At 40.3% G+C, this 12,657-nt stretch overlaps 1 protein-coding gene across 1 annotated transcript in view; it reads left to right on the top strand.

The window, feature by feature from the left end:
• LOC109225743 (hydroxyacylglutathione hydrolase cytoplasmic) overlaps positions 684-12,657 on the top strand; it is a 12,461-nt gene continuing 487 nt past the window's right edge. The window contains exons 1-6 of the mRNA XM_019390514.1: positions 684-840; positions 951-1,073; positions 3,139-3,300; positions 3,612-3,690; positions 5,533-5,646; positions 6,374-6,550. Coding sequence (XP_019246059.1) covers positions 794-840; positions 951-1,073; positions 3,139-3,300; positions 3,612-3,690; positions 5,533-5,646; positions 6,374-6,550 — 702 coding nt within the window. The 5' untranslated portion in view covers positions 684-793. The remainder of the gene's footprint in view (positions 841-950; positions 1,074-3,138; positions 3,301-3,611; positions 3,691-5,532; positions 5,647-6,373; positions 6,551-12,657) is intronic.

The following is a 12,657-nucleotide window of genomic DNA, read 5'->3' as shown; positions in this document are numbered from 1 at the left end:
AAGTAGTTTTGAAAAATAATTTTTGGAAGTTGAAATTATGTTTGGACATGCATTTTATTTGAATTTTTTTTTGAAATTTTCTGAGTGGGAGAACAAGTTTCACCCAAAATCTACCCTAAACTAGATTTTGGGAACTTGAAAAATAATTTCAGAAATTTTTCAAAAATAGATCATCAATCTATGAACAAATAATGTTTTCAAAAAAGATTTGAAAAAACATTGCTAAAATATATGGCCAAACGGGGCCTTAGACATTTTAACAACTCCATTAACAAAAATTATTTTGGCCCAGCCAAACATACCTTACTATTTTCCTTGCCACGTCAGTTGCTCAAACGTTGTGGAACATGGAATCTTAGAGGGTGTTTGGCTAAGCTTATAAGATGGTCAAACTAGCTTATAAGCACTTTTTTGGCTTATCTACGCGTTTGGTAAAATTAAAAGTTCTTATAAGTTAAGTGCTTAAAAGCAGCCAAAAGCCATAAGTTGGTCTCCCCCAACTTATCAAATTTCAGCTTATAAACACTTTAGGTTTGACCAGAATATTTACTATTCTATCCCTAAAATACTTCTTTTTAAAACAAAACTTTTTGTATACCCAATTTTTTAGCTGCTTACCTATGCTTGTCAGCTACTCTAAATCAGCTAGCTACTCTAAATTAGCTAAGCCAAACGACCTCTTATCCACGTTATTCTAGTCTCAAGAGTTTAACAGTTATCTGCTACGCGCGCTCGATAATTGCGTTTTTCCAACTTGACAGAACTGAGTGGAATAATCTGATCGGCGCCCGAGATGAAAGTTCTTCACATTCCATGCTTAGATGACAATTATTCCTATATGTATGTTGCTCAAATTCAGATGTCTATTTTAAATTTTGTTAAATTCATATCAGGTTTAGGGTTTTTCTTTTCTGTATGTTTATTCTATGAATTTGTGATCTGGTTTGCAGGATCATAGATGAAACAACAAAGGAAGCTGCAGTAGTGGACCCAGTGGAGCCACATAAGGTCCTTAGAGTTGCTCAAGAGAATGAAGTTGACCTTAAGTTTGTTCTCACCACTCATCACCATTGGTCCGTTCCACTTCTGTAGTCCTTTTTTCTTTTAGTGTTCCGATAATAATGCTCGCTATCTGAAACCTCTTTTTTTATCTTTTTTTTAAAGAATTTTTAAATTCTACATTTTGTTTAGTTTTCTATTTATTTTCCATTTGATTGTTGAATTTGGCTGGTTTGTGAGAATTTCTTGGTTTTTATATTAGTTGTTTTTAATTTCTTTGTTTCCTGAGGCTAGAAATCGAGAGCACATGTTTGATCGTTTTTACCCTATTAGTGACAGATCAAAGTTCTTATGAAGGCCCAGCGGAGGTGTTTGGACAATTTTTGAGTTATAGTTGAAAAAAAGAGTGTTGGAAGTTGAAGTTGAAAAAAAAGTTTGTGGAAGTCGGTGTTTGGACATGAAATTCACTTCAAAAAAGAAGGTTGTGAAAGTTGAAGATTTGTGAGTAGAAACTAATATTTCACTTGAAATACACCTTTACACTAGTGTTTCAATATTTCTCATATACGGAATTTCAATATGCAAATACTGAAATAGGAGTTGTAATCATATATCATACACAGTGGGCCCTTATTGACAGAGTCAAAACAATTTTGGGTGATAGTCTAATGTATGATGAAGGATCCATTATCCTGAAATGTAAATTGGAATTTTCAGAAATAGCTATTTCTCAAGTTTACTTTCTTAAAAAAAGCTATTGTCAAGTTTATAAAGAAGGGCAAGTGAATTGTCGCACCTTGCTTACTGGTTGGACGATCGTTGGCAAAGGCATTGTCTTGTAATTAGAACAAAATCATGTGGGACCATTTGGTCATATGTGCAGTTCTAATGCATTAGTTCTCTTTGAGGAACATGTTTAATTTTTTTTTCATCAGATTAATGAATGGACAAAATTGCTCATTTGATAGAACTTGAAAATCCCAAAATTCTCTTTGTTTCAACCAAAGAAAAGATGTTGATAATAGATGTAATTAAGCCTAAACACAAATGTATATTCTTGCTTAGTTTTCATTGCAGCAGCAAACTTCTTAGAGCCTGAAGCTATGTTGGACTTTATCTGTTCCTTACATTCTCTGTGATGAACCTTCCCCAGTGTCTGCTGGTTTACACCAATAAATCTTAACAAAAAAAAAAAAAAAAAAGAAAGGATGTTGATAATAGATACTCCGTCCATCACAATTTATATGATACGGACTTTTAAGATGTGCATTGACTAGTATATTTTATTGGTGATAGTAGAAGAAAACACTAAAATTGAAAGTTTGTTCGGTAGAGAACATCATATCATAGTAAAATTTTGAATGCTAATGAATTTGAATCCTTGAAAATTGTAAAGAAATTGAACTTTATCAAACATTTTTGGGACGTCCCATTCCAAAACAGAAAGCCGAAACTGCCTCATGTAAATGAAGAAGGAGAGCAATAGTTAATAATATATGGATTAATAACACAAGTAAAAAAGAAATGAGATACTGATAGAAATGATATGTAGCTAATATATTTTGTATTACAACTAAAATGGACACAATCACATGAGATTGAAAAGTTGGAAATTGTAATATTGCAGCGGGCCTCAACTTGAGGCGTGCCGTGGAAGCAGCCACTAATGCTTGCATTAGGGTAGTTTGTCTACATCACCCCCCTTAGGGTGCGGCCCCCCGGACCCTGCATGAACGCAGGATGTCTTGTGCACTGGGTTGTCCCCTTTTCAGCGGGCCTCAACTTGAGGCGTTGAATGTAGTGCATCTGTGATATTTTTTCGGGGGGGGGGGGGGGGGATGACTAATTATTTTAATCTTATTTGATGGTTTGTCATTTAGGTTGCTTTCTCCTTTTTGCATTTGTTCTCTGGATGTTTATTGAGTTTACATGTATCCCAAGAGGGGAAAATAAGACGAGCTTGCTCCATGGGTTGAACAATCCTCCACAGAGATAAATGTTTTGGGACAAATACATAAATCAGGTCAACTTTAGGATGTTTCTTAAGTTTTATCATTCTGCATATGCTGTATAAATCTATTTAGGTTCATCTATGGATTCTGCTTTTGTCTGATATTGATGAATGCAAACACATTTCAGGGATCATGCCGGAGGGAATGATAAAATGAAGCAGCTTGTTCCTGGAATAAAAATTTATGGTGGATCGGTTGATAATGTGAGGGGTTGTACTGATAAAGTTGAAAATGGTGACAAGATATCCCTTGGTGCTGACACCAGCATATTATCTCTTCACACTCCAAGGTAAGTGACATTAAGTTTGCTCGCTTCCTTTCGTTACTTATTCTTAATTCGATGTTCTTAATACTGATTTTTTGTCAAGGACTCGGCTGTTTTCCTTATTTGGATACTCTTGTTTGATGACCCTGCTTCCTGGTACTAATGGAAAAAAGCTATACTCATTTTGGAAATATCTCTTGAATGAGTCGCAGTAGACTCAATGGATATTATGAAGCACACCATTATAATCTCTGATACGTTATAGAAAATTGTATGTCATCTCGTTCTCCTACAAGGTCGTTTCGCAAAATTAATTGCTTTTCCCCTCCTTTCAGTCACACAAAAGGTCATATAAGCTACTATGTTACTGGCAAAGAGGGAGAGGATCCTGCTGTTTTTACTGGGGATACATTGGTGAGTGGAGATCTCGACCTCCTTTACAAAATCTTTTAGGAGTAAGTGGAACTTAATTTAATAGTTGGTTCCCTTACAGTCTATGTTTTGCTTTGTGTCAACTATTGTGCCTCTACTTTAAGAATTTGTTCGAATCATATTTCCTTATGCAGCAAGCGCACACTTTGTCTTCAGTGTTTCCAGATTAGGCCTTTCATGGTGCACCTTTCTTCATTTTCACCTGTACGATTGCTTTCATAATTCTGTTGCTGCCATTTGTTTATTAGTTTGTTATTTTCTTCATGTTCGGGAAGGTGCTCCTTCCTCATGAACATTATTGAGGAAACAGATGGGTGCAGTGTTCAGTTGACAAGAGTTCATGTTCAAAAAAAAAAAAATGAAAACAGGAGGATGGAGAGGAAGGTACTTGAGATTCTATGAGAGTAAAGCAGAGCCGATGCGAAAGAATAGGTCAACTGCCTTGGGTTACTTTCCTTTTGGTGTAGAAATGAATATATAGAGAGTGCTAACAATCTCATATTTAGTTAGCTCCCTGCAGGATTCAATGGGAATCTGTATCTGTATTTGTTATACATACTGCAGCACCAACTTAGTGCAGCCGACTTAATGAAATTATTATCTTTTATTGATCAAACACAAGGGAATGGAAGGAGAAAACTTTCGGGAGCCTAAAATAGTGGAGAATTTTCAGAAAAACGTTTAATATATGAAATCAACTTAAAGGCTTCTAGGTGTTTTCCAAATAAATTAAAATCATAGGAGTAGCTGTTGATTAATGAATGAGGTCCTCAATTACTGACAGATTATTCGGGCTACTGAAGAAAACACTTTCATCAATCTTCCTATCTTGCTTCACTTTCAATCTTCACTCTCTTTCCTCAGCCATCTTTGTAATGCACAGCACAATTTTTTTTGGGACATCACAGACTTGCAATCACAACAAATCCATCTTCTGCTTCTCTCCTTTCTGGTAAATTTCTCATGTAGGTATTATGGTAGATAGCACAAGAATATTTTGGTTCAAACTCCTTTTGCTCAATAAGTTGTTCACCATAACGCTAAGTTGCTCGGACTCGGGTACGGGTGCCAATACGGGTGCAGGTTTAGAGGTTGGATCCTTCATGATCTAAATTTTAAGATTCGGTCGTACAGATCTAGTATATGGGTGCGGGGATACTGCTCAAAATATTTGAATTTCTAAAATAGAGTTAATAAAAATATGTCTAAATTATGAGATACTATGAGAAAAACTTATAAGGTAGTCTGAGAAGGAGAAAATATTGATCAAGAGGAGAATTCAAGTAGGAGATAAAAGGAAAACGACTAACATAGAGATTTCTATATACAAGGTATTCTATTTTCTTCAATTTCACCCTAGCTTTTGTTTTAATTTCAGAAACTGTTGTATCTGTATACCCAAAATCGGTTGACCAGATCCGGTAAGGAACCGACGTCGTGTCGACACGGATGCGGCACTTAAAGTAAAGAGTCCGAGCAACTTAGCTGTAACGTAGTCCAAAATTTGGAAGGGTGGCGGTAGACTGGACCACTTTTGGTTCATCTGTCTGCTCTTTCCAGTTGGCTTTGCTCTTTCTTGGAACTTCTCTTCATGAATTTGAAATGGTTTTATTTTTGGGAGAAGATGATGGGAACTCTAACCACCCTATTCAAGTTCTGTTAAAAGTGGAATAAAGCAACAAATCAGTATGTGAAACCAGAAGATTGTGTGACAACGCGAGTAGGAGGATTTCCTCTGAACTGACAGTCTTCTTTAAATATTTTGTGACTGTTGGATGATCAAAATAATTTTGTTTTAACATTATTCATCTTTTTGGCTTGCAGTTTATTGCTGGTTGTGGTAAGTTTTTTGAAGGCACTGCAGAACAAATGTATCAGTCACTGTGTGTGACACTAGGTTCTTTGCCAAAGCCAACTCGGGTGTATTGTGGCCATGAGGTAACGTATGCATGCTCTTATAAATTTTTGAACGAAAAGAATTACTCTTGTATCACATATAGTGTTCTCAGGATGGATTCTAGATTTTGAACATCAACGGTTAACTACCTAATGTACCACATTTGAACAATTTTTTAATAGGACTATTAAAGAGAGTTTAGAACAGTTGAGGACAAAGTGGAAAATAAGCAGAACAAATCATCAAGTTACCCTTTCTTTGTCCATATCTTATGGACTAGAGCAACTTTAGCCCCTCAGTTCTAGGTTACAGCACAGAGTTATGATATCTCTTTAAATTTTTCCCCTTCGACTGGGTATACCAAATATGACAGCTTCCATGACTTCAGTGTGATGAGCACTTTAGTTGAAAGGAAGGACAAATAAAAAAGTTAAATAGCATCCACCTTTCATATATGCACATTCAAATATCTCCCTTGAACATGTTTCACTGTGATATTGATCTATTCTTCACATGCTACAATTAAAGGTAACTCTTTGGGGGGGGGGGGGGGGTTTGTTCTGAACATATAAACATGAATGTTAAGCCATGGAAATAAAGCTTCTTGTCCACAAATAAAATTTCAGCATATTACTGTCTGCCTCTCACGCTGAATTACTTGTTCATATGGTGTTAGCAATTTTTCTAAGATGACTGTTACCTTTTTGTGTTTTAGCAGCAATCCGCTACTTTCTAAGTGAATCCTAATGCTTGTTAAATGATTTGCAGTACACAGTAAAAAATTTGCAGTTTGCTTTAACAGTTGAACCTGACAATGCCAAAATTGCACAAAAGTTGGCATGGGCTGAGCATCAGAGAAGAGTAGGTCTTCCAACAATTCCATCAACCATTGAGGAAGAAATGGAAACTAACCCATTCATGCGGGCTGATCTTCCAGAGGTTCAGGTAACATTAATTCTGTACAACACCTATCTTATTTTATTTTAGAGGGGAGAAAAAAGAAATACTTCTGATAAAATTAGCATGGTGTGACGTAGCCGTTAATGAAGTGAGTGAAACCATGGGAGACCAGGATTCAAATTGCAGTAGAGACAGAGGTGCTAGGTGGTTTCTTTTTATTTTCTAAGCCTTGATGGCTAAAGTTACCCGTGTAGGTCGGAGGTAGTAGGTATTTGGCAGAATAGGCGAGATGTCACGACCCCACACGCCCGTCACCTAGCATGTGCGTCACCTCATTTATCAAAATAGTACTAAATTCCGGGGTTTCATACCCTCAGGTCTAGATTTACAATAGTTACTTACCTCGAAGCGAACGAAAAATCTACTCCGCAATGCCCTTGCCTCTCGACTCGGCCTCAAATCGCCCCGAATCTATCCAAAATCAGAATCATATCATCAATACACGCCAAAGGAACAAAGACCACGCGAAAATTATCAAATTTAATCAAAATTTCCGAAATTGGCCAAACTCGACCCCCGGGCCCACGTCTCGGAATCCGATAAAAATCATAACACTAGAATCCTTATCCTCTCACGAGTCTATACATACCAAAATCATCAAAATCGGACCTCAAATGGCCCCTCAAATCCCCAATTTAAACTCTCCAATTTCAAGCCCTAATCTCCCGATTTCATCCCTAATTTTTCCACAAATTCCATGATTAAACAACGGGAAGTCATCACATATATAAGTTTTAGGACTCAAGTTACTCACCTTGCTGTTAACCCTTGAATCCCTTCTCAAATTCGCCCTCAAAAGCTTCAAAGCCGTCCAAAAATGGTGAGAAATAAGCTTAAAATCGCAAAGATGGCCTTTTATACTTTCTGCCCAGCGATTTCTGCATCCGCGGACAAAATCTCGCACCCGCGAGCTGCTTCTGCGCCCAAAAATCCGCACCTGTGGAATTCAGTTAAGTCCTCAGACGCCGCACCTGCGGGCTTCACAGATGCGGTCCAGCCCTCCGCTCCTGCGACCAATGCCGCTTCTGCGATCTCCTTTCCGCTCCTGCGGCTCGCACCTGCGGTCCCCAATCCGCAGGTGCGGTTATGACAGAAAACAGCAGCTTCAGCTGCAACTCTAATCTTTCCAACTCTCCGGTAACCCTCCGAAATCACGAGGCCCTCGGGACCTTAACCAAACCTACCAACAAGTCACATATCATCATGCAAACTTATACCAACCTTCGGAACACTCAAAACAACATCGAAACACCAAATCACCCTCGGATTCAAGCCTAAGGATTTCGAAACTTCCGAACTCCGCAAACGTTGTAAAAAACTATCAAAACTCGTCCGAATGACGTGAAATTTTGCACACACGTCACAAATGACACAACGGACCTACTCCAATTTCCAGAATTCCCTTCCGACCCCGATATCAAGATTTTCACTGCCGACCGGGAAACGCCAAATTTCCAATTTCGCCAATTCAAGTCTAAATCTACCACGGACCTCCAAATTGCATTCCGAACACGCTCCTAAGTCCAAAATCACCTAAAGAAGCTATCCGGACCATCAGAATTCACATCCGAGACCTTCTACACATAATTCAACATCCGGTTGACTTTTCCAACTTAAGCTCCTAAATTAGAGACTAAGTGTCTCATTCCACTCCAAGACCACTGCGAACACAGAGCAACCAACACGATATGATGAAATACAGCTGAACAACACATAAAGAAGTAGAAATGGGGAAAACGTGGCTGTAACTCATGAAATGATTGGTCGGGTCGTTACATCCTCCCCCTCTTAAACAAACGTTCGTCCTCGAACGAGTCAAGAAACATACCTGAAACCTCAAACAGGTGTGGATATCCGCGCCGCATCTCCCGCTCGGTCTCCCAAGTAGCCTGAACCGTGCTGAAATCCAAAACAAGAGACGGATTGCCAATATACTTCCGAAGCATAGAAACATGAAATACCGGATGCACACTCGTCAAGCTAGGTGACAACGCCAGCTCATAAGCCACCTCCCCAATCCTTCGAAGCACCTCAAAAGGCCCAATGAACCGAGGACTCAATTTACCCTCCTTCCCAAATCTCATAACACCCTTCATGGGTGATACCTTCGGTAGAACCTTCTCCTCAACCATGTAAGACACATCATGGACCTTCCTGCCAGCATAACTTTTCTGTCTCGATTGCGCTGTACGAAGCCGCTCCTGAATCACTTTCACCTTGTCCAAAGCATCCTGTACCAACTCTGTACCCAAAAGCCTAGCCTCGCCCGGCTCAAACCAACCAACTGGAAATCTACACCGTCTCCCATATAAAGCCTCATATAGCTATCTGAATACTCGACTGATAGCTGCTGTTATATGCAAACTCTGCGAGCGGTAGAAACTGATCCCATGAACCCCCAAAATCAATGACACAAGCGCGCAACATGTCCTCCAATGTCTGAATAGTGCGCTCGGACTGCCCGTCCGTCTGAGGGTGAAAAGTTGTGCTCAACTCAACCTAGGTACCCAACTCTCGCTGCACGACTCTCCAAAACTGCGAAGTGAACTGAGTACCTCTATCTGAAATGATGGAAACTGGGACACCATATAGGCGAACAATCTCTCGGATATAAATCTCTGTTAACCGCTCTGAAGAATAGGTAGTACACACAGGAAAGAAGTGCGCGCACTTGGTCAGCCGGTCCACAATCACCCAAATAACATCGAACTTCTTCAAAGTCCGTGGGAGTCCAACTACAAAATTCATGGTGATCCGCTCCCACTTCCACTCTGGAATAGCCATCTGCTGAAGCAAGCCACCAGGCCTCTGATGTTCGTATTTCACCAGCTGACAATTGAGGCACCGAGCTACAAATCCCACTATATCTTTCTTCATTCTCCTCCACCAGTATTATTATCTCAAATCCTGGTACATCTTCGCGGCGCCCGGATGGATGGAATATCGCGATCTATGGGCCTCCTCCAGAATCAACTCCCGAAGTCCATCTACATTGGGTACACATATCCGGCCCTGCATCCTTAATACCCCATCATCACCAATAGTGCATCGTCGTGCTGAACTCTGTCCTTGAGGACAAGCAAATGAGGATCATCATACTGGCGCTCTCTGATGCGATCGAACAAGGAAGACCGCGAAACCACACAAGCTAAGATCCAACTAGGCTCCGAAATATCCAACCTCACGAACCGATTGGCTAAGGCCTGAACATCAACTGCAAGAGGTCTCTCCCCAACAGGAATATACGCCAAACTGCCCATACTCGCCGCCTTCCTACTCAAGGCATCGACCACTACATTGGCCTTCCCCGGATGGTACCGTTGTTGTGAAAAGCGTGAAGCGAGGAAAAGCGACACCCCCCATTTCACGAAAAGCGAGAAGCGAGAAGCGAAGCGCTCGCTTTTTTTAAGTGAAGCGGGATTTAAAAAAAAATTTAAAATAAATACGGCATAGACAACACATGTAATTGTAAGCAAATGTTCAATACTTCAATTAAAAAACTAAAGAGTAGCATCAATTAAAGCACAAAATGAGCATCCTATTCTTCTACAAGATTGTCAAATTCTTGTATTCCACTATCATTATTATATTGCTCGTCATCTTCTTCAACTTCATCTTCTTCATCAACTAGGGACAAAGTAGCTGCCTGTTTTCCCTTCCTCTGTGAACTTGAAGTTGAGGTACTCCCCCTCAAACCATAAATCCTCTCCCCAATTCCACGCGCCTCCGCAACATCACCCCAAGTGATATCAGAAGTATCCTCAAATACTTCTTCATTTGCATGATCTTTCGGGACTCCAGTTAGCCATTCATTAGCATCATCGATGTTGTCCAAACTAATTGGATCAATTACATTGCGAGCGTTGTAACGACGCCTCAATGTTCTATTGTACTTAATGAAGACTAGATCATTGAGACGCTTCAAGGTTAGTTTGTTCCTCTTTTTGGTATGGATCTGCAAATAATAAGTAATTAGTAAGATTAGGACAATTGAGATATAATTTAATTATCTCAATATACTAAATCTTTCTTATTAGTTCTTACATGCTCAAACACGCTCCAATTCCTTTCACACCCGGATGAGNNCGGGCCCACGCTCGGAATTCGATAAAAATCACAACACTAGAATCCTTATCCTCTCACGAGTCTATACATACCAAAATCATCAAAATCGGACCTCAAATGGCCCCTCAAATTCCCAATTTAAACTCTCCAATTTCAAGCTCTAATCTCCCAATTTCATCCCTAATTTTTCCACAAATTCCATGATTAAACAACGGGAAGTCATCACATATATAAGTTTTAGGACTCAAGTTACTCACCTTGCTGTTAACCCTTGAATCCCTTTTCAAATTCGCTCTCAAAAGCTTTAAAGCCGTCCAAAAATGGTGAGAAATAAGCTGAAAATCGCGAAGATGGCCTTTTATACTTTCTGCCCAGCGATTTCCGCATCCGCGGACAAAATCTCGCACCCGCGAGCCGCTTCTGCGCCCAAAAATCCGCACCTGCGGAATTCACTTAAGTCCTCAGGCGCCGCACTTGCGTCCCAAGTCTCGCACATGCGGGCTTCACAGATGCGGTCCAGCCCTCCGCTCCTGCGACCAATGCCGCTTTTGCGGTCTTCTTTCCGCTTCTGCGGCTCGCACCTGCGGTCCCCAATCCGCAGGTGCGGTTATGACAGAAAACAGCAGCTTCAGCTGCAACTCCAATCTTTCCAATTCTCCGGTAACCTTCAGAAATCATCCGGAGGCCCTCGGGACCTCAACCAAACCTACCAACAAGTCACATATCATCATTCAAACTTATACCAACCTTCGGAACGCTCAAAACAACATCAAAACACCAAATCACCCTCGGATTCAAGCCTAAGGATTTCAAAACTTCCGAATTCCGCAAACGTTGTATAAACCTATCAAAACTCGTTCGAATGACCTGAAATTTTGCACACACGTCACAATGACACAACGGACCTACTCCAATTTCCGGAATTCTATTCCGACCTCGATATCAAGATTTCCACTACCGAGCGGAAAACGCCAAATTTTCAATTTTGCCAATTCAAGCCTAAATCTACCACGGACCTCCAAATTGCATTCCGAACACGCTCCTAAGTCCAAAATCACCTAACGAAGCTATTCGAACCATCAGAATTCTCATTCGAGACCTTCTACACCTAAGTCAACATCCAGTTGACTTTTCCAACCTAAGCTCCTAAATTAGAGAGTGAGTGTCTCATTCCCACTCCAAGACCACTCCGAACACATAGCAACCAACACGATAGGATGAAATACCGCTGAACAACACATAAAGAAGTAGAAATGGGGAAAACGGGGCTGTAACTCATGAAACGACCGGCTGGGTCGTTACACGAGATGTGCCCAAGCTCGCCCCGGCACCTAATGGGACGGGTTCGCTCTTTTGTGGGTGAGCGTCTCAGGTTTAAACATTTTTTTGAAGAAAATTAGAAGAGATAGAAGGGGGGGGGGTGTGTGTGGGTGGGGGGGGGGTTGCGAGGTTAAACTGTGAACAGGAAATTTGTATGTTTTCCTCCTATTTTACACCCTACCCAGGTTCCATCGCATCAAAAGCAGCCCCACAAAATAACCAACCTTGTGGTTAAAACTGCAAAACTCAACTCCATGCTATCTTCTCTTCTTCCATTATATATTCCAGGGAACTAAATAATTTTTTTTATTTTATGTATAGCATCTCAAGCACAGTATTTTAGTATTTGACAACAGCATCGAATTGTCTTTACTCACTAGGATTGGAAAGCTAAGTGCTATCTCAAAAATCATAAAATAGAGATGAACCGTTTTCCTCTTTAGAACTATTGTCGTTTTTAATCTTAACTGAAAATGATATAGTCACACTTTCATATTCTTCAAATATGGAGTGCATCCTTGACAGGAAAACATAAAAACTTTTTGGGGGCGGGGGCGGGGGCAGGGGCAGGTCTGCCTCGGGGCAAGGCGAGGAAAAAAACATAAAAAAATATGTTATGCAAGGTAGGTTAGAAGGTTTGCGGCATAACGCCATATCCGCCCGGTCTTGTTTACCATCTCTGTCTGCTTGCTTTATATCCCCCCCAC

The sequence above is a fragment of the Nicotiana attenuata genome, chromosome 5 (assembly GCF_001879085.1).
Source record: "Nicotiana attenuata strain UT chromosome 5, NIATTr2, whole genome shotgun sequence".
In the NCBI taxonomy this organism is placed as follows: Eukaryota; Viridiplantae; Streptophyta; class Magnoliopsida; order Solanales; family Solanaceae; genus Nicotiana; species Nicotiana attenuata.
Note: the sequence above shows the minus strand (reverse complement) of the source record. Positions and strands in the feature narration are given on the sequence as shown.